At 42.6% G+C, this 22,021-nt stretch overlaps 1 protein-coding gene and 1 long non-coding RNA gene across 5 annotated transcripts in view; one reads left to right on the top strand and one right to left on the bottom strand.

Annotated features, from left to right (window-relative positions):
• Positions 1–784: 784 nt before the first annotated feature.
• ZNF614 (zinc finger protein 614) lies at positions 785–16,482 on the bottom strand. The gene is made up of 5 exons (XM_017864818.1): positions 16,389–16,482; positions 12,168–12,389; positions 3,390–3,516; positions 3,027–3,125; positions 785–2,385 (listed from the first exon to the last, which is right to left on the bottom strand). The coding sequence occupies exons 2-5, from the start codon at positions 12,180–12,182 to the stop codon at positions 875–877; spliced, it is 1,752 nt and encodes a 583-aa protein (XP_017720307.1). The 5' UTR covers positions 12,183–12,389; positions 16,389–16,482; the 3' UTR covers positions 785–874.
• Positions 16,483–16,789: 307 nt separating this feature from the next.
• Positions 16,790–22,021, top strand: part of LOC108524027 (uncharacterized) — a 36,523-nt gene continuing 31,291 nt past the window's right edge. The window contains exons 1-3 of one of the 4 annotated variants that reach the window (XR_001883956.1): positions 16,790–16,886; positions 17,168–17,247; positions 21,762–21,856. This is a non-coding gene — a long non-coding RNA (uncharacterized LOC108524027). Of the gene's footprint in view, positions 16,887–17,167; positions 17,276–21,761; positions 21,857–22,021 lie in introns of all 4 variants that reach the window. The other 3 variants (XR_001883955.1, XR_001883959.1, XR_001883960.1) reach the window with 3 other exon arrangements.

Genomic DNA, 22,021 nt, shown 5'->3' with positions numbered 1-22,021 from the left:
GATCTCCTGACAAATGATGAAGCTGAGTGTGTCACTGAAATCCTGCCATTAATACTGTCACCTTATTCTCCAGTGTAAACGTTGACACTCACTGAGGTCATATTTCTGAGTAAAGGCTTTGTCATGGTCATCATGTTTCTATCAACAATAAGCTCACTTACATTGAAATCTATGATGACACCTGATAATAAATCTATCTTTCCACAGACTTTTCCTAGTCTCTGCATTCACAGAATTTATCTCTCTATACTTTTCAGACATATGAGCAGAAATTATTGCTCAAAACATCTCCACATTAATATAGTTTATTCAACATGTTTTCATTGACGGAAATATGAGGTAAAAGACCACTAAAGGCACTACCTTATTTACTGTATTCATCAAGTTGATCTCCAGGGCAAATTATTTTAACTCCTGAGGACAGACACACATCTGTCAACAGGCAGCACCATGTTTATGTTCCAACTGGCTAGAAACACACTGATGTTTAATGAAGTCTGAGTTGCCACAAAAGGCATTTCCATAATCACTGCACTAGTCGGGTTTTTTTTTTTTTTGAGACTGAGTTTTGCTCTGTCACCCAGGCTGAAGTACAGTGGCGCAGTCTCGGCTCACTGCAAGCTCCGCCTCCTGGGTTCACACCATTCTCCTGCCTCACCTCCCTAGTAGCTGGGACTACAGGCACACGCCACCACGCCTGGCCAATTTTTTGTATTTTCAGTAGAGACAGGGTTTCACTGTGTTAGCCAGGATGGTCTCGATCTCCTGACCTCAAGTGATCCACCCGCCTCGGCCTCCCAAAGTGCTGGGATTACAGGCGTGAGCCACCGCGCCTGGCCTCACTGCACTAGTAGGGTTTTCATTCTGTATGAGTTCACTTGTAAGGAAGGAGCTGTGACTCTTCATTACAGCAGTTTTCAACTTGACTGATTCTACCCATTTCTCTTGTGTGCATTTTCTTATGTTTGACAAGGTTTGATAAGTGGGAGAAGGCTTTGTCACAATCACTGCATCCATACGGCCTCTCTCCTGTATGTGTTCTTTGATGTACATTGAGTACTGACTTTGTGGTGAAAGCTTTTCCACATTCATTGCACTCATAAGGTTTCTCTCCTGTGTGAATTCTCTGATGGGTAATGAGACCATATTTGTGTGAATAGGATTTTCCACACTCAGTACATACAAAGGGAGTCTTTCCTGTATGACATCTCTCATGTTGTATGAGGCATATTTTCTGGCTGAAGGCTTTACCACATTCATTGCATTCATAGGGTTTTTCTCCTGTATGAGTTCGCTGATGTATAATAAGAGTGCGCTTTGTGGTGAAGCCTTTACCACATTCATTGCATATGTAAGATTTCTCTCCTGTATGAGTTCGCTGATGTATAATGAGAGTACGTTTGACAGTGAAGCCTTTTCCACATTCGCTGCATATGTAAGATTTTTCTCCTGTATGGGAGCGCTGATGTACAATGAGATTGCTCTTCACGGTAAAGCCTTTTCCACATTCACTGCATATATAGGGTTTCTCTCCAGTATGAGTTCGCTGATGTACAACAAGATAGCGCTTCATGGTGAAGCCTTTTCCACATTCACTGCATATATAGGGTTTCTCCCCTGTATGAGTTCGCTGATGTACAATGAGATTGCTCTTCACAGTGAAACCTTTTCCACATTCATTGCACACATAAGGTTTCTCTCCACTATGAGTTCGCTGATGAGCAATTAGATAGCGCTTCATTGTAAAGCCCTTTCCACACTCACTGCACATATAGGATTTCTCTTCTGTATGGGTTTGTTGATGTGCAATGAGACTACTATTCACAGTAGAGCCTTTTCTATATTCATTGGGTATACAGATTTTGTCTCTTGTATTAGTTTTCAGATGCTTAGAGAACAGGACACTTCTGGATAATTTCTCACATTGACCACTTCCAGGATTCTCTGGTATATGAATGTTCTCATGGTAAATGAGCTGAGACTTCCTAAGGAAGGTTTGCTCACATTCAATACATGCATGGGGTTTCTCTATTTTCTGAGTCCTCTGATGCTTAAAGACTTGGAATTTTGTATGGATGCATTTTGCATTTTCAGAAAATCTAGTTTTAGCATGCATACAATCGAGCTTAAGCGTTTTCTCACCTCCAATAAACTCAACAGGGTTATTTATTCCATGTCTTCTCTTCTGGTTTATTAAACTTAAACTTGATTTCAAATTTTTTCTGTACAAGTCAAATGTATCATGATTTTGCACTATAGGAAAATGTGTCTTGCTGAGATATACAGTATTTCTAAGTGTATTCTGTCCATTGCATTGCTGCACGCTCTTCAGAAGTCTTTGGTTTGGAGAGTGCTCTTGCAGAAGACTGTCAACTTTCCCGATTCCTAAGAAAGAACAGAATAACAAATTCTTCCATGAGAATTGTATGAGATAAAAATGCTTATGAGGCCGGGCACGGTGGCTCATGCCTGCAATCCCAGCACTCTGGGAGGCTGAGGTGGGCGGATCACGAGGTTAGGAATTTGAGACCAGCCTGACCAATGTGGTGAAACCCCATCTCTACTAAAAATACAAAATTAACTGGGCGTGGTGGCAGCTATTCCCAGCTACTCAGGAGGCTGAGGCAAGAGAGTCGCTTGATCCCAGGAGGCCGAGGTTGCAGCGAGCCGAGATTGCCCCATTGCACTCCAGCCTGGGGGGGTACAGAGCGAGACTCAGTCTCAAAAAAAAAAAAAAAAAAAAAGCTTATGAGATGATTTGCTGGGGGCTGGCTCTTTATTGTCAACTCTATGATCCCAGTATAAAAGGAAATTATGAAGATATAAGCTGAAATAAGTAAGAATCAGATCCAAGAAAAGACAAAAAGTCTTTAAAGCTATAACAATATTAAAAAAGTTATCAGATGGGGAGATGACTATATGGTGGAGTTGCTTAGGTATCCTCCGATACTTCACATCTGTGACACCTTTCCTTAATGACTACAATAAGACTCCTATAGCCACTGTCCTTGCTGGTTCTCACTTACCTGGACAATTTTTATTTTGGATTTTAGCAACTGTTATCCATGGTTCTTCTTGTCCATGTGCCAACTTGGAGAGTACATCTGGTTTGCTAGTTTGATACCCTGTTCATGAGGAAAGACAAACACAAACATACTGAACTGGAGTCCAGTATGTCAAGATGGGAAAATAATACATGCGATGAAGAAAACAATTTCAAAGTAAGCATTCTCTCTTAGAAGAGATTATACCACTTTGGGGTCAGAGAGGGGACTGAAAATGTAACTCTTCCAAACACCACAGTGACTGTAAAGCTTTGATTAGGTGAGCATAGGACAGTGTCTGGGCATTGTAGGCACCTCTAGGTGACACAGGGGAACTATTCTTACCCAGTGATACTAGGTGGTTATAGTTCTCCACCATCACATCCCGGTACAGGTTCTTCTGAGCAGTGTCCAGGAGCTGCCACTCCTCCCAGCTGAATTCCACAGCCACATCCTCCAGGGTCAGTGATTCCTGTAATTACAAAGTCCTATTTAATATGATATAAACTCCTATTGTTAATATAGAAGTATATATTTTTTTTTAATTTCACAATACAGCCTGCATCTATATTCCTTTCTCAAATATACTTTGGTAGGAGCAAAATCCTCTATCTATACATGTTAGCACCTATTTCTAAATATTAAACATAGGCAAATGACATCAGGACAAATAAAACATCCCTACATTACTAATGACTTCACAGCCAATATAAGGATCTGTCATGAATAGACTCCACATCTTGAATTCAAAAAATAGTGCTTTTAAATAAATGTAAGAGAAAAGAAGAAACTATGTAAGTATAAAGCACAAAAGGCCCTTAGAATTGATTAGATTTTATTTTTTAATTTTTAAAGAGACAGGGTCTTCTCTGTAGCCCCAAATGCAGTGCAGTGTCACGGTAATAGCTCAATGAAACCTTGAACTCCTAGGCTCAAGCGACCTTCCGACCTCAGCCTCTCAAGCAATTAGGACTACAGGTAGATGCTACTACCAATTTTGTAGACAGGGTCTTGTCATATTGACCAGGCTGGTCTTGAAGTTCTAGCCTCAAATGATCCTCCTGCCTTGGCCTTCCAAAGTGCTGGGATTACAGGTGTGCACCACTGTGCCCAGCAAAAAAAAAACTTCTAACAGAAGAACATACGTACGTATGTGTATTAATGGACAGATTAACAGCATTAATACCCTGAAGATTATTGGTGAATTGGAATATATAACTGTGGAAATGACAGAAAATGCAGTACAGAGAAAGAGATAAATCGTAACAAAGAAGTTAATAAATATGAAATACAGAGTTGTAAGACCTAATGTATGCCCACTTATGGTTTCTAAAAGGGAAAATAGTGTAATAGAGAAGCAATATCTATTAATAAATATCTAAAACCTAAAATATTTCAGGACTAAATACCTCAAATCTCAAATTCAGAAATCCCAACAAGTTCAGAGCAGGAAGTCACAACTGGTATGACACATCAGACTGAAACTATCATACATCAAATGCAAAGGGAAAACTATAGAATCATCAAGAGACAAAAGACAGATTACCTACAAAGAAATAACAAAATATACTGATGGCTGACATTTCAATAATATAATCCAGAAACGTATGGAATATAATCTTCGAAGTCCTGATTCTTGCAACAAAAAAGGCCAATTTTGGACGGCCATTTAGGATTAAAACACATGGCTAGCAGATGACTTGCTGTCTTACAACTGTGATATCAAGGACCTCTTTGTTAACTAACCTGTCATTCTCCTGCTTCACAATAACTTTTTCAGAGAACTACAAAGTGTAAAGTAGAGGTAACTAAGATCCAAGGAAATACTGATAAGAGAATCTATCCTATATTACTGTGTGGGATGCTGCATAGTCAAGAAAGTAGACTCATGAGAGGGCACAACTGCTCAAGCCTGGTCAGCTTATCTCATTCCAAAATCTTTATGTGAGATGTCTATTGACTGGGTAAGTATAAAGTTAAATTTCTACCTCACTCCACTGTCCAAAAGAATTTATTACTGGGTGGAAATCTTGCAGGCCAACTCTAAGGTGGCCTCTGATAATCTCATTCTCTAGCTGCAGTGACTTCTGACATCAATTACCTGGGTTAGGCCAAACTTCCCAGGTTAAAAGCGCAATCCTCCACAAGACTGCTGTCACTTCAGACACAAGCTGCAAGCTTAAGGCTACACAGACCACCCTCAACTCCAACGAGCTTGCTACAAATGTGTGGAGCTACCATGACTCCCTCAGGTTTAATCATTTGATAGAACAACTCAAGAGAACCCAAGAAAGTGCTGTGTTTACAATTAGCACTTTACTATTGCAAAATGACACAAATCAGAATCAGCTAAAGGAAAATATGCACAGGGTGAGGTCTGGGAAGGTTCCAGACATAAAGCTGCTGACTGTCCTCTCCTCATGGAGTCCTGGGTGGCATTACATCTTCCTGACTGCATCATGTAACAATATTCAAGAGTACTTGCCAACCAGTGAGGCGCACCCAAACTTTGATGTCCAGAGATTTTATTGAGACTTCATTATGTAGGCACAGTTTATTGAAGCACTGCCCATGTAGCTGAGTTCAGTCTCCAGTTCCCTCCCCTTCCTGACTGGAAAAGCCACAACTCTTTAATCACATAGTGCTCTTTTTGGCATGGGCAGCCCCTATCCAGAGTCCTGTCACTGCCATAAATTATCTAGGGACCCACTATGAGTCACCACTGTACATATAGATATAAACTATGAAATATGAGTGGCCCACTATGAATGACACAGACACGAACTTGGGTAATTGCAAGGGTTTAGAGGTTACCTCCCAGGAACGAAAACAAAGGCTAGCCAAATTCTTTATTACGCTCTAGGTGTTCCTGTCCCTGTGCAGTACCATCCTCCTGAGTATCAAATGGCCTAAAAGCTTGTTTCTAAAGAAAAGAATACAGCAAAAGTGACGAGATGCCACTTTAAGATTACACTCTTTATGACTTCCATCTTGCTAGCAGAAGCTGTCATTTTCTAGCTTTGATTAAACAATTTGGCACATAGGGGAGGTGAATGTGGCAAAAAACTAAAGGTGGGCTTAGACAAACAGACAGGTAGAAACTGAGGACCCCAACAAAACTGCCTCATTTCTCATTCTGGAAATGAATCCTCCCAACAACCACATAAGTGAACTTAGAAGCGCATCTTTTCCCATTTCAGCCTTCAGATCAGATTCCAACCCAGCTAACATCTTGATTACAACCGCATCAGAGACTGTGAACCAAAGTAGCCAGCTAAGCCATGCTCTTATTCCTGATCCACAGAAAGTGTGAGATTTTTTTTTTAAAGTGTTGTTTCAAGTCACTACATTTTGGAGTAATTTGTTAGGTACTAACAGACAATGAATATAAGATATAAACTTAAGAAGAACTTATGAGGCCAGAGTTGGGCATATATCTGTAATCCCAGTAATTCCAGAGGACAGTTTGAGCCCAGGAGTTTGAGACCAACCTGGGCAACATAGTGAGACCCTGTCTCTACTCTCAACAAACAACAAAAAATTAGCTGGGTGTGGTAGTGGATGCCTGTGGTCCCAGCTATTCAGGAGGCTAAGGCAGGCAGATAGTACTTGAACCCAGGAGGTTGAGGCTGCAGTGAGCCATGATTGTGCTACTGCACTCCATCCTGGGGAAGAGAGCGAGACCCTGTCTCAAATAAAGAAAAAAAAAAGAGGAATAAAAACATGTTCATGATATAAGTAAAAAGCTTTAAAAAAAAATGACTCCTGCATGGGAAAAAATATTTTGAACGAGCTAAAAGAGAAGTAAGACTCTAGAAAAATATTTGCAACATATAAAAGAATCAATATCCAGCCAAAATAAACAATTATAAATCAGTGAGACCATAAAAAATTAAATGAGGCCGGGCGCGGTGGCTCAAGCCTGTAATCCCAGCACTTTCAGAGGCCGAGACGGGCGGATCATGAGGTCAGGAGATCGAGACCATCCTGGCTAATATGGTGAAACCCCGTCTCTACTAAAAAAATACAAAAAACTAGCCGGGTGAGGTGGCGGGCGCCTGTAGTCCCAGCTACTCGGGAGGCTAAGGCAGGAGAATGGCGTGAACCCGGGAGGCGGAGCTTGCAGTGAGCTGAGATCCGGCCACTGCACTCCAGCCTGGGCGACAGAGCAAGACTCTGTCTCAAAAAAAAAAAAAAAAAAAAAAAATTAAATGAGCAAAGACTAAAGACACTTTATCACAGAATAAATAATCCAAAGAAACAACAAAGAGAGGAGAAGGATCTGAACCTCACTGGTGAAACAAGGCAAAATAATACTGGATCATCTAGATCATGGAAAATATGCAATTTGATAACATAGTAAGTGTTGGCAAGATTTGCAGCACTGAATGTTCTTTTTGTGCAGTGTTTTCCAACACTAACAACCAATTCTCCAATTATCTAAACATCAACTAGATGTCCAACACTTCAATTCAATTCTGACACTATGTCAGAATCCACAGATTTAAGGGTTAAATCCCACAAGACTGCCCCCTCTTGAGTTCCTCTGCCTGGCCACCCCACTGGGAAGTGAGGAGCGCCTCTGCCCAGCCGCCCCATGCCACCACTGCGGCCACTGCCGCCACCACCACCTTCTGGGAAGTGAGGAGCGCCTCTGCCTGGCCCCCGCACTCTCTGGGAAGTGAGGAGTGCCTTTGTCCAGCTGCTTTGGACCCTCCAAGTGTGAAGTGACAGCCTGTGTGTGATTTTTCTGCCCTCCCCAAGTTTGCATTTGACATTAAAGTTTACTTTTCAATTAAAAGTTTTAAACTGGAGAATATACATTTAAAAAAAAAAAAAAAAACAAGGCCTCCTCTTAAGATGCCAGTCACCAGTCCTGGGCTACCAGTGTTTCTGACTAACTGGCTATAAATCTGGGGCTCCCACAAACCCCTCCTCAGGTTTGATAATTTACTAGAACAGCTCATAGAACTCAGGAAACACTTTACTTATGGTACCTAGTTAATAATAAAGGATAAAACTCAGGAATCCTTAGCCAGATTGAAGAAATGCATAGGGCAAGATATGGAAGAGGGCATCCAAGCTTCCATTCCCCTCTGGCTGTGGCATCCTCCCAGCACCCTGATATGTTCACCAACCTGAAGCTTGTTCAAGAGTACAAAAAATTAGCTGGGCATGGTGGCGGGTATCTATAGTCCCAGCTACGGAAGAGGCTGAGGCAGGAGAATGGCGTGAACCCGGGGGCGGAGCTTGCAGTGAGCTGAGATGGCGCCACTGCACTCCAGCCTGGGTGACAGAGTCAGACGCGGTCTATTAAAAAAAAAAAAAAAAGGCCGGGGGCGGTGGCTCAAGCCTGTAATCCCAGCACTTTGGGAGGCCGAGACGGGCAGATCACGAGGTCAGGAGATGGAGACCATCCTGGCTAACACGGTGAAACCCCATCTCTACTAAAAAATACAAAAAACTAGCCGGGCGAGGGGGCGGGCGCTTGTAGTCCCAGCTACTTGGGAGGCTGAGGCAGGAGAATGGCGTAGGAGGCGGAGCTTGCAGTGAGCTGAGATCCGGCCACTGCACTCCAGCCTGGGCGACAGAGCGAGACTCCCTCTCAAAAAAAGAAAAAAAAAAACAAAACTCACAGTCTGGGCGACAGAGCGAAACTCTGTCTCAAAAAATAGTTATAACAAATAAAACTCTTTTTTTTTTTTTGAGACGGAGTCTGACTCTGTCACCCAGGCTGGAGTGCAGTGGCGCGATCTCAGTTCACTGCAACCTCCACTTCCCAGATTCAAGGGATTCTCCTGCCTCAGCCTCCGGAGTAGCTGGGACTACAGGCGTATGCCACCACGCCCAGCTAATTTTTGTATTTTTAGTAGCCACAGGGTTGTTGGCCAGGATGGTCTCGATCTCTTGACCTCATGATCTGCCCAGGATCACAGGCACGAGCCACCAAGGCCGGCCTGTTCAAGAGTTTTTATAGAACTTACTCTCCAGTCCATTCCTCCTTTCAGTTCCAATCCTCTAATTGCTTGGTCTTTTTGGGGACCAGTCTCATCCTGACACTATCTAGAGGTCTCATCATTATTCACCTCATGAACAGAAACTCAGGTGTATCACAGGGGCACCTTATGAATAAATGTGGGGAAAAGAAAGAGATCAGCCTGTTACTGTGTCTATATAGAAAGAAGTAGACATAAGAGACTCCGTTTGGTTCTGTATTTGAGATGCTGTTAATCTGTGACCCTACCCCAACCTTGTCCTTGCAAGAGACATGTGCTGTGGTGTCTCAAGGCTTAATGGATATTGGGCTGTGCAGGATGTGCTTTGTTAAATAGGTGCCTAAAGGCTGCTTGCTGGTTAAAGGTCATCACCATTCTCTTAATCTCAAGTAAGAGAAAAGCATTTGTCTCCTGCCTGTCCCTGGGCAATGTCCCTGGGCAATGGAACATCTCCCTGTAAACCCGATTGTATGCTTTGTTTACTGAGCAAGGAGAAAACCGCCTTTAGGAATAAGGTGGGACTTGCTGGAGCAATGCTGCTAAAAGGTTTATGGAGAGTTTGCATATGCATCTCAAGGCACAGCATTTTCCTTTAAACTTACTCATGTCACAAGGATTTTGTTCATATGTCTTATTGCTGATTTCCTCCCTACAATGATCCTATTGTCCAGCCACTCCCTTATCTTTTATGGTAAAGATAATTATCAATAAATACTAAGGGAACTCAGAGACCAGTGCTGGCGTGGGTCCTCTGTAAGCTGAGCGCCGGTCCCCTGGGCCCCGCTTTTCTTTCTCTATACTTTGTCTCTGTGTCTTATTTCTTTTCTCAAGTCTCTTGTTCCACCTAACGAGAAACACCCACAGGTGTGGAGGGGCAGGCCATCCCTTCAAATAACAAAAGACACACCTATTCCTCAGGAAGAAATGGGTTTTAAGCATACTGTGCCATGAACTGGGAACAATGACCAAATATACTTCTTATCCATGTCACTTTCTATATACCAGACTGTGAAAAATAAATATACATTTGGTCTCTGCCCTCCAAATCTTTGGAATTGCTGAAGTGTCTTTTATATGCTATTGAGATTACTGGTGCCTGGGGCTGTTCCATGGCCTCAGGAAGGGAGCTGGTTGCCAGGCAAACCAACCTTGTGATAGACAGTTGGAACTTTCAGTCCCACCTCTCCAACCAACCCCTGACCTCTGTGGAAGGGAGAGGTGATGGAAATTGAGCTTACTACCAATAGTTAATGAATTAATAAATTATGCCTATGTAATGAATCCACCATAACAATAGAAGGTTGAGGTTGAGAGCTTCCAGGCTGCTGAACATACAGCAGTCCTGGGAGGGTAGAATACCCAGAGAGGGCATGGAAGCTCTGTGGCCCTTCCCCACTATCTGGACCTATGTATCTTTTCCAACTGGCCGTTCCTGAGTTGTACCATTTCATAATAAGCCAGTAATATAGTAAGTAAACTGTCTTCCTGCATTTTTTGAGCCTTCTAGCAGATGAATAGATCTGAGAAGGGGACTGTGAGGACATCCAATTTGGTAGCCAAGTCCAATAGAAGCTGTGAGTAACCTGGGGACCCAGCACTTTTCAGGGGGGCAGTCTTGTGGGACTAAGCCCTCAACCTGTGGGGTCTGTCTTAAGTCCAGGCAATTAGTGTCAGAATTGAGTAAATTTTAGAATACCTAATAGGCATGGAGAGTTGAATTGATGTGTGGGAAAAACCCCACATATCCGGTGTCAGAAACACTGTCTGAGGATAGAGAGTAAAACTGTTGTTCCTGCACATAGATACTCTTCTAAATGCTTTATATAGATTAACTCATTTTATGTCCTAACTTACTACATAGGTGCCATAGCATTATCCCTCTTACAGATGAGAAAACTGGGTATATATGGCTAAATGAAGTATGCAAGGTCACACAGCTGGCAACTGGCTCCAGAGTCAACACTTTTGACCGTATGCCACACTGACCATAAAGTGGAATGTACTGAAAGTACGCATTAAAATAAACTGAAAGTATGCATTAAAATAAAAAATAACATCTTATAATTGATTTATCTGTAAACACTGATATAATTTCACAAAATTATCCTCAAGTAATACTGATATAATTTCACAAAAAAAGCCACTAACACGATCATGTAAAACCTTGTTCATAGTCATGTGGTTTATAATAACATGCCTAAAAAAAAAAAAAAAAAAAAAGGTGGGCATGGTGGCTCATGCCTGTAATCCCAGCACTTTGGAAGGCCAAGGCAGGCAGATCATGAAGTCAGGAGATCAAGACCATCCTGGCTGACACAGTGAAACCCCGTCTCTACTAAAAATACAAAAAATTAGCCAGGCGTAGTGGCAGGCGCCTGTAGTCCTAACTACTTGGGAAGCTGAGGCAGGAGAATGGCGTGAACCTGGGAGGCGGAGCTTGCAGTGAGCCAAGACTATGCCACTGCACTCCAGCCTGGGCAACACAGCAAGACTCCGTCTCAAAATAAATAAATTATTTAATTAATTTTTAAAAAAAGTTGGTTGGCAGGCACCAGAATGCAAAAAATGCCAATATACCAAAAATGGTCTGGAGTATATACATTAAAATGACAACCATAGTTCCTTCTTAAGAAGTGATTCATGTATCATTGTAATGGTCAAAAGTTGAACTACCAAGAAAGCATGCATTCTTTCATATTGAGTCTACTTTTTTTTCCTTCTTTTTGAGACAGGGTCTTACTTTGTTACCCAGGTTGGAGTATAGTGGTACAAACATGGCTCACTATAGCCTCATCCTCCTGAGCTCTAGCAATTCTCCCACCTCAGCCTCCCCAGTAGCTGGGACTACAGGTGTGCACCACCACACCCAGCTAATTTTTGTATTTTTTGTAGAGACGGGGTTTCATCATGTTGCCCAGGCTGGTCTTGAACTCCTGAGCTCAAGCAATCCAGATCTACTTCTTAAGGCAGAATGAACCCCCACCTCTACTCCCAAAAGCAATCTAGGTTAATTTCTCCCTAGAACAAAATTATTCCAGTATATACTTCCTTAAATTCAACTGACATTTTCAGGCCACCATAAATCTATCAAAAAATCAAAGGGAAAATATAACAAACCAAAAATCACCTGGGTCTTGATCATTTTCTTCTGTGCTCAGAAAATAGTGGAAAACATGGACTATACGTCTTTATCTCTTCTGCATTTGCCATGAAGTTTTCCTCGTCAGAAATATTAGTATCCACTTAAAGTTGTCCCCAGAAATTATGATATCCAAGGCCAGCAACCTCCCTCTTCTTCCTTCATTGCTTCACTTGAGTTATCTTGCTTCTGAGAGCCAGGACCTAAGGACTGATAAACAAAATGGCTGTAAGTATACATTCACCCTGGGTCCAGACGTTGTCACTGCTGCTCTGCACTTACCTTAAATAAAAGACTCTAATATTTCTAACAGTTCCTTTATTTGGTGCCTCAGAGGTTTTCATGGTTCTAAATGTGTGAAAGCTATGCCTTTCTTTTGTGAAGCAGAACTGGCATGACTATTATAGAGAAGGTGGGAAAACAGAACTGGCACGGTACAATGCCTTAGAGGCAGGTGAATTCCCAGACAGATCAATTTTAGGAAAGAGAACACATGGAAGGCTCCAAGAATGTCTTTAAAAGGCATGTGTGTCCATGTACTGGTTCAAAAGTCTCTATAAGCTCTATGGGTATACATACCTCACATCAAGACCAATGTACTAAGCAAATCGTAACAACTGTCTCATTTTCACATTATGCGCTAAAGGATTAACTTTACCCAAGAGAGGTTTGTCCTTTGCCCACAGTTTCTATGAGGCAAACTCTAAGACTTTGGAATATGCTGCTTGATAAAACTGTCTTTGGTTATCAGGGCAATTTGAGTCATGCCAAATTGTCTATCCTAATAATGTGATTTACTATGGGAGGCCTTAGACTATGTGGTATTAATTTGATATATGGAGGAGCTGGAGATTGAAGTCAGTCACATAGGCAGTCAATTGTGTGTATGTTAACTGATACCCAATAAAAACTCTGGACACCTGTGGGGAAAAGAAAGCGAGATCAGACTGTTACTGTGTCTGTGTAGAAAGAAGTAGACATAAGAGACTCCATTTTGTTCTACATTAAGAGAAATTCTTCTGCCTTGAGATGCTGTTAATCTGTAACCCTAGCCCCAACCCTGTGCTCGCAGAGACATGTGCTGTGTTGACTCAAGGTTTAATGGATTTAGGGCTATACAGGTTGTGCTTTGTTAAAAAAGTGCTTGAAGGCAGTATGCTTGGTAAAAGTCAGGCCATTTGCTAATCTCTAGTACCCAGGGACACAGTACACTGTGGAAGGCTGCAGGGACCTCTGCCTAGGAAAGCCAGGTATTGTCCAAGGTTTCTTCCCACTGAGACAGCCTGAGATATGGCCTGGTGGGAAGGGAAAGACCTGACCGTCCCCCAGCCTGACACCCATAAAGGGACTGTGCTGAGGAGGATGAGTGAAAGAGGAAGGCCTCTTTGCAGCTGAGATAAGAGGAAGGCATCTGTCTCCTGGTTGTCCCTGGGCAATGGAATAACAACCCCATTGTTATGTTCTATTTACCAAGATAGGAGAAAACCGCCTTAGGGCTGGAAGTGAGAGGTGCTAGTGGCAATGCTGCTGTTTTATGTATGTGCACATCAAAGTATAGCACCTTTTCTTAACCTTGTTTATGACACAAGAGACATTTGTTCATGTTTTCCTGCTGACCCCCTCCCCACCATTACCCTATTGTCCTGCCACATGCCCCTCTCCGAGATGGTAGAGATAGTGATCAATAAATACTGAGGGAACTCAGAGACCACTGACAGTACAGTGTGGGTCCTCCATATGCTGAGCACCTGTCCTCCGTATGCTGAGCGCCGGTCCCCTGGGCCCACTTTTCTTTCTCTATACTTTGTCTCTGTGTTCTTTCTTTTCTAAGTCTCTTGTCCCACCTGATGAGAAACGCCCACAGGTGTGGAGGAGCAGGCCACCCCTTCAGACACCAAGGCCTAGGTGAGTGGCAACAATGGTTACAATGGCTGGCAATAATAATATAAGGGTGTATATATAAGGATATGATAATTTAAAAACATATGAAGCAAAACAGAATGAGAGAGGATTAGACAATTCAACAATAATAACTGAAGATTGCATTACCCTACTCGCAATAATAAAGAAAAAAATAGAAACTCAGCAAGGATACTGAAAACTTGGACAACATTATCAACCAACTATACTTAACTAATATTTAACACTACACTCAACAGCAGTAAAATAAACTTTTTTTCAAGAGTACATGTTGTATTCTCCAGGATAAGACCATATGCTGGAATATAAAACAAGTGTCAATAAATACTAAATATATTTTCCAACCACAACAATTTAATTAGAAATCAATGTCAGAATGAAATTTAGAAAATATCCAAATATTTGGAAATAAAATAGCACAGATCTGAATAACCATGGTTAAACAGAAAATCATGAGCCAGGCACGGTGGCTCACGCCTGTAACCCCAGCACTTTGGGAGGCTGAGATACGTGGATCACTTGAGGCCAGGAGTCCCAGACCAGACTGGTTAACATGGTGAAACCCCACGTCTACTAAAAATACAAAAAATTAGCCAGGCACGGTGGCGCGTGCCTGTAATCCCAGCTATTCAGGAGGCCGAGATGGAAGAATCATTGACCCCAGGAGGTGGGAGCGGAGTCGGCGCCATTGCACTCCAGCAAGGGCAAGAGCAAGACGCTGTCTCGAAAAAAAAAAAAAAAAAGAGGGGAAAAAGAAAATCACATGGGAAATTGGACATATTTTGAACTGATTGGAAACAGAAACACAACATAAACATTAATTAGCTGTCCCTAAAGGAGTTGTTTTTTAAAAAAAACTTTAAATCAGAAAAGAAAAAAAAACCTGTATCAGAAAACACCCTCAAATGATTATTCATTGTCCAAACTGAAAAACTAGAAAACGAGGAGCAATTAAAACACAAAACAATTTGACCGAAAAAATAAAGAAGAAAGTGGAAATCAGTGAAAAAAAAAAAAATTTTTTTTTAAAGTGTCGAACAAAGAATACGAAAAGTGACTGAAAAGATCAATAAAATTGATACTCATTAACTAGACTGATCAAGAAAAAAGACACAAGTTACCTTGTGTCTAAAGAAAGACACAACTTTCGGCTGGGCGCGGTGGCTCACGCCTGTAATCCCAGCACTTTGGGAGGCCAAGGCGGGCAGATCACGAGGTCGGGAGATCCAGACCATTCTGGCTAACACGCTGAAACCCCGAAACCCCGTCTCTACTAAAAATACCCCCCCCCCCCAAAAAAAATTAGCCAGGCTTGGTGGCGGGCGCCTGTAGTCCCAGCTACTTTGGAGGCTGAGGCAGGAGAATGGCGTGAACCCGGGAGGCGGAGCTTGCATTGAGCCAAGATCGCGCCACTGCACGCCAGCCTGGGCGACAGAGCGAGACTCGTCTCAAAAAACAAAATTAAAAAAAAAAAAAAAAAAAAAGGCAGAGCTTTCACACATTTAGAACCTTGTTTTATTGCCCCTGGCTGTGAAAGGCTCCGAGGCACTAAATGAAGGAATTGTTAGAAATATCAGGGTCCTTTATTTAAGGTAAGTGCACAGCGGCAGTGACAATCAGAAATGTAACCTTATCACTGCTGACTCTACAAAACTTAAACAGCTTATGAAGTGACATCATGAATTTTACGTCACAGATCTGTCTCCATATGAGAAGAGTGGCAATGTGGGAAGACAAAAAAGTTTTTGGTAAGGACCGCGGGGACGGACTTGAACTGGATGGAGGGAAGTGGATTTGAGCAGGGGAAAATGCAGCCTTCAAGTCTGTCCCCGCATTCAAGGTTTCAACCAATTATCAAAGGGCTCTGGACCTCCTCACACACTGACAGTCCCTACCAAGCTTCTCCGTGACTCAGCCCCATATTAAATCCAATATGAAACCCCAAACGTCTAGGAAACCGAGAGGACATCTCCCCAACCCAGACATCTCTAAGGCTGAGCTCCACATTAAATTGTGACCCTGAACCAGGCCCCCGCGTTCACGGGTACAAACTTCTCACTCCAGTTCCCAATCACTGAGCCCCACAAACCAAGTGATTCACAAGGACCTCAAACCCAGACAGCGTCGGACTCGAAGCTGATTTCCTCAGACTCTTCATCCCCACAGCCAAAGGCCATGTCATTAACGCCCCGCTTCCTCAGCGACTGCGTTCAAATACAGCCCCAACCTGGATGCTCCAGGCACCATCGAGACCTACAGCCTCGAGTCCATGCCCAGAACACGACTCACCCGAGGCCGAACCTCTCCAGACACCACTGGCAGCGACAAAACGCCGCATCCACGTCCGAAACCGCTTCCTATTCACACGCGCTTCTGCGCGGCCTCCGGGACGCTGAGCGGTGACGACGAAGTGAGGCGAGGACCATGGAGCCTGCCTGGGATCGCGAGTTCAGACTGCGGGCGCCGCTCTATGAGGTCACAGGGCTGCGCCCATGGCAGCGTTTCTGACAGAAGCGGCCGTAATGGCTGTGGAAATCACTCTTGGCCACCCCAGTGCCTTTCTTTATTCGTTGCGAGGGACACTCAAGAGTCAGGTGCCCAGCCAAGGCGCAGTGGCATTCTATTCAGCTGGCTGAGGAGAAAAAGATGGCGGCACTCTCTGTGCCCATTATAGCTGAGAGTGGAGCCTTAGCTGGAGCACTATGGGCACGGCCATCTTACAGGAAGGCAGCAGCCGTGCGGCAGAGAAGATGCTTAGATCCAGGACAATTTGGAAAAATAAACAAGGTTTGAAGAAGCCACGGTGCTGGGAAGGAAGCGGTGACAGAGTTGCCAAAACCAGTGGTCACTGAAAGTGTTAGATTTGGGGATAGGGCGGGGGTTGTAGACTGGGTAAGGCTTTCGTAGCTTAGATTAGACGCTGACTAGATGGACGAAGCCCAGAGTAAGAGTGATGCTCCATTAAGTGCTAATACCCACATCGGGCTTGCTATAAAACTACTGCCAGTGGGGAAGGGGAAGAGAAGGTGAAGGTGCAACTGTGTTAATATCTACATGTTTCCTTCCAGAAGTAAAGGAAGATGACAGTGGGGCACTTCAGAATATGAAATTATTAGAATGCGATCATCCTACTTTGCAGTGTTTCCAGGTTGTTTTAAAAGTCACACTTAAGAAATGTTAGTTCTATTTTTGCAGATGTTGGCGTAACTGTAGAAGATTTAAGTAAATATTGTCTTGTTGGAAGGCAACCTAGAGCCAATTGAATTTTTTCGTTTTCTTTGACAGCAATTCTAAAAGTTATTTGGTGAAAAGCTGTCTTAATATTAACCACAACTTTGTAATTTACAAAAAAAAAAAGGGAATTACAATGAGAGATGAATACTTTGGTAAATTATGGAACATCTCCTCAACTGTAAGAGTATATATCAATTTAAAAGACTATACTACAATTGTTTTATAAAAACAGGAAGGATAACTGTATTCTTCAGAGGACAAAAAATGATCTGCAGGATAGTATATATTTTATGGTCTTGTAATTGGAAGAAATCATAAACATCTTTTGGAAAATTGTGATTGGTTAAACAAGACTTTTAGTTTGAATTAATATTGTTTGTGTTTATAGGTAGAGAATGCCATGTTTTTGCTTGGAAAATATTCCCAATTTGTACTTCTTAATTTTAATATCTTCATATCATACTCATGAATATCTATATTGTAAAACAGATGTTGATCTTAGAAAAAAATTAGGTATGATGATGTATAAGTTCATGGCATGATAAATGCAAAATAGGCTGTTTTCTTTCAGAAAATATACTCATGCATTTGAAAAATTCTGGAGAATATACTAACAATATTTGACTCTTCCATACAATTATTTTTCTTCATTGTACTTATGTTTTGTAATTTCTAGAGTGAAGGGGGCCTGCCCCTCCACACCTGTGGGTATTTCTTGCAAGGTGGAGACTGAGAAAAGAAATAAGACACAGAGACAAAGTAGAGTAAGAAAAGTGGGCCCAGGGAACCGGCGCTCAGCATATGGAGGACCCGCACCGGAGGACCCACACCAACACTGTTCTCTGAGTTCCCTCAGTATTTATTGATCACTATCTCTGCCATCTCGGTGAGGAGGATATGGCAGGACTATAGGGTAATGGTGGGGAGAGGGTCAACAGGAAAACATGTGAGCAAAGGACTCTGCGTCATAAATAAGTTTAAGGAAAGGTGCTGTGCCTCGGTATGCACGTAGGCCAGATTTGAAGGGGTGGCCTGCCCCTCCACACTTGTGGGTGTTTCTTGTTAGGTGGAACGAGAGACTTGAGAAAAGGAATAAGACACAGAGACAAAGTATAGAGAAAGAAAAGCGGGGCCCAGGGGACCGGTGCTGTGCTTACAGAGGACCCACACCGGCACTGGTCTCTGAGTTCCCTTAGTATTTATTGATAACTATCTTTACCATCAAAAAGATAAGGGAGTGGCTGGACAATAGATCATTGTAGGAGGAAATCGCAGTAAGACCATATGAACAAAAATCCTTGTAACATGAATAGTTTAAGGAAAATGCTGTGCCTTGAGATGCATATGCGGAACATTCTCCATAAGCCTTTTAGCAGTATTCGCTCAGCAAGCCCACCTTATTCCTAAAGGCGGTTTTCTCCTTGCTCAGTAAACAAAGCACACAATGGGTTTTACCTGGAGATGTTCCATTGCCCACGGACGGGATTTTTAACCAGCAAGCTGCCTTCAGGTACTTGTTTAACAAAGACACATCCTGCACAGCCCAATATCCATTAAACCTTGAGTCACCACAGCGCATATTTCTTGCAAGGACAAGGTTGGGGTAGGGTCACAGATTAACAGCATTTCAAATACAGAACTAAATGGAGTCTCTTTTGTCTACTTCCTTCTATATAAACACAGTAACAGGCTGATCTCTCTTTCTTTTCCCCACAAGATTTATGTTTGACTTTACACAAACATCTCAGTGCAGTAAAGAGCAGTATTGCCGCCAGCATGTCTGACTTCCAGCCATAAGGCAGGTTTCTCCTATCTCAGTAAATAGAATGTACGATTGGGTTTTACACTGAGACATTCCCTTCCCAGGGATGAGCAGGAGACAGATGCCTTCCTCTGATCTCAACTGCAAAGAGGCCTTCCTCTTTCACTCATCCTCCTCAGCACAGACCCTTTATGGGTGTCAGGCTGGGGGATGGGTCAAGTCTTTCCCTTCCCATGAGACCATATCTCAGGCTGTCTCAGTGTGGAGAAACCTTGGACAATACCCAGGCTTTCTTGGGCAGAGGTCCCTGCAGCCTTCCGCAGTGCATTGTGTCCCTGGGTACTTGAGACTGGAGAATGGCGATGACTTTTACCAAGCATACTGCCTGCAAACACATTTTTAACAAAGCACAACCTGCACAGCCCTACATCCATTAAACCTTGAGTCACCACAGCACCTTTCTGTGAGCACAGGGTTGGGGCTAGGTTTACAGATTAACAGCATCTCAAGGCAGAAGAATTTTTCTTAGTACAGAACAAAATGGAGTCTCTTATGTCTACTTCTTTCTACACAAACACAGTAACAGCCTGATCTCTCTTTCTTTTCCCCACAAGTGAGGATCCCATCATGGGCTGATCACAGTCCTGTGGACCAGGTGCTAAACTTACCTACCAGAGATTAACATTCCAGATGAATGGGACTGAAATTTAATCCTGGATGGAATATGTTATAACACTCAAGAAATTATACGAACATGCAATGCTTATTCTCTAGTGTGGGGGAAAGAGGGATCAGACTGTTACTGTGTCTATGTAGAAAGAGGAAGACATAAGAAATTCCATTTTGATTTGTATTAAGAAAAATTCTTCTGCCTTGAAATGCTGTTAATCTGTAACCCTAGCCCCAAGTCTGTGCTCGCAGAAAGGTGCTGTGTTGACTCAAGCTTTAATGGATTTAGGGCTGTGCGGGATGTGCTTTGTTTAAAATGTGTTTGCAGGCAGTATGCTTGTAAAAGTCATCACCATTCTCTAATCTCGAGTACTCAGAGACACAGTGCACAGCGGAAGGCCGCAGGGACCTCTGCCTAGGAAAGCCAGGTATTGTCCAAGGTTACTCCCCATGTGATAGCCTCAGATATGGCCTCGTGGAAAGGGAAAGACCTGACCATCTCCCAGCCCGACACCCATAAAGGGTCTGTGCTGAGGATTAGTGAAAGAGGAAGGCCTCTGTCTCCTGCTCGTCCCTGGGAATGGAATGTCTCAGTGTAAAGCCTGATCGTATGTTCTATTTACTGAGATAGGAGAAAACCACCTTATGACTGGAGGTGAGACATGCTGGCGGCAATACTGCTCTTTACTGCACAGAGATGTTTGTGTAAAGCCAAACATAAATCTGGCCTACGTGCACATCAAGGCATAGCACCTTTCCTTAAACTTATTTATGACACAGAGTCCTTTGTTCACGTTTTCCTGCTGACCCTCTCCCCACCATTACCCTGTAGTCCTGCCACATCCCCCTTTCTGAGATGATAGAGAGAGTGATCAGTAAATACTGAGGGAACTCAGAGACCAGTGCCGACGTGGGTCCTCTGTATGCTCAGCACCCCTGGGCCCGCTTTTCTTTCTCTATACTTTGTCTCTCTGTCTTATTTTTTTTCTCAGTCTCTCGTCCCACCTGATGAGAAACACCCACACGTTGTGGAGGGGCTGGCCACCCCTTCACTCACTGATCATTTCCAGGAGTGGGCTGTTACGACTTTGCTGTGGCAGGCTGTGCTGACTCACGGGACAAGGAAGGTGATTCAAGGGCCTGGTTGGTGGAGCACTTTTGCCTGACTCATTGCTGTAGACGATCTGCCCTGAATCCATCCTGTTACACAGTGTGGGAGTGGTGATGGGAGCACCAATCCACAATTTAGGGCAGAGATGTTCAAATTTAAGAAGGCTCTTTTTATAAATGCAGAGTCTGAACCCCATTCCCAGAAATTCTAGCTTGGAAATCCAGGGAGTGACTCAAGAATTTGCCTTCTTTTACAAGCTTCTCAGAGAATGCTGAGGCAGGCACCCCAAAGAAAACACTTAGAAAATTCTATAGTGTTATGGACTTACAAATATGATGGCTGTCTCCCCACAGTACACTTAGGCTTTGGTTCAAATTACATCTGCACAGAAAAGCCTTCCCTGAAAACTCTTACTAAAATAACTCTGATTACAATCTATGAACTTGCTAGGCTTTATATTTCTTCCTAGCACTTATCTGAATTTGGTTTTGTATTTATCTTACTCAGTCTCCTTCACCAGACTGTCATATCAAAGCCAGTACTTTGCCTGTTTTGTTCACTGATGTGTCTCCATTGTCTAAAACATGCCTGCCATGGTGTAGAAGCTCAAAAAATATTTTCTTTTTCTTTTTTTTTATACTTATTTTTTTATTAAGCAACTTTCAGTCATATAAAATTCAAAAAATATTTTCAAAGGAGTGAATTACTCAATATGGAGTCAGAGATTGAATTCTGCCACAATACTATGTGGCAAATGTCTATTACTTTTATAAAGATAACTCACCATTTATAAACTGGATTAAATCTCATTAGATCAAGGGAAATAACTCTGGATAGAGAAAACAGGAACCGTTTCTAGGGAAAACTAATAATTTTTTGCCACCAGGCCTGCTCGAAGAGAAATGATTAAGGAAGTTCGCATAAAAAGGAAATAACTAAAGGAAACATAACATCAGGAATGCAGAAAAAAGAACAGAAAGGGTAAATATGTTATAAAATATAATATTCTTTTAAGTTATAAAAATTGTGTTTGCTGGTTGGAAGCAGAAGTTACAATTTTACTTGATATGGTTCTCAGTGGATGTAGAGATGCTGAACGTCATCTTCTGTTACAGATGTGTAAGTTGAGGCCATGATCATATACCA

Source organism: Rhinopithecus bieti, unplaced genomic scaffold (genome assembly GCF_001698545.2).
Source record: "Rhinopithecus bieti isolate Rb0 unplaced genomic scaffold, ASM169854v2 scaffold_2723, whole genome shotgun sequence".
NCBI lineage: Eukaryota > Metazoa > Chordata > Mammalia > Primates > Cercopithecidae > Rhinopithecus > Rhinopithecus bieti.
This window is presented reverse-complemented; position numbering and strand designations above follow the sequence as displayed.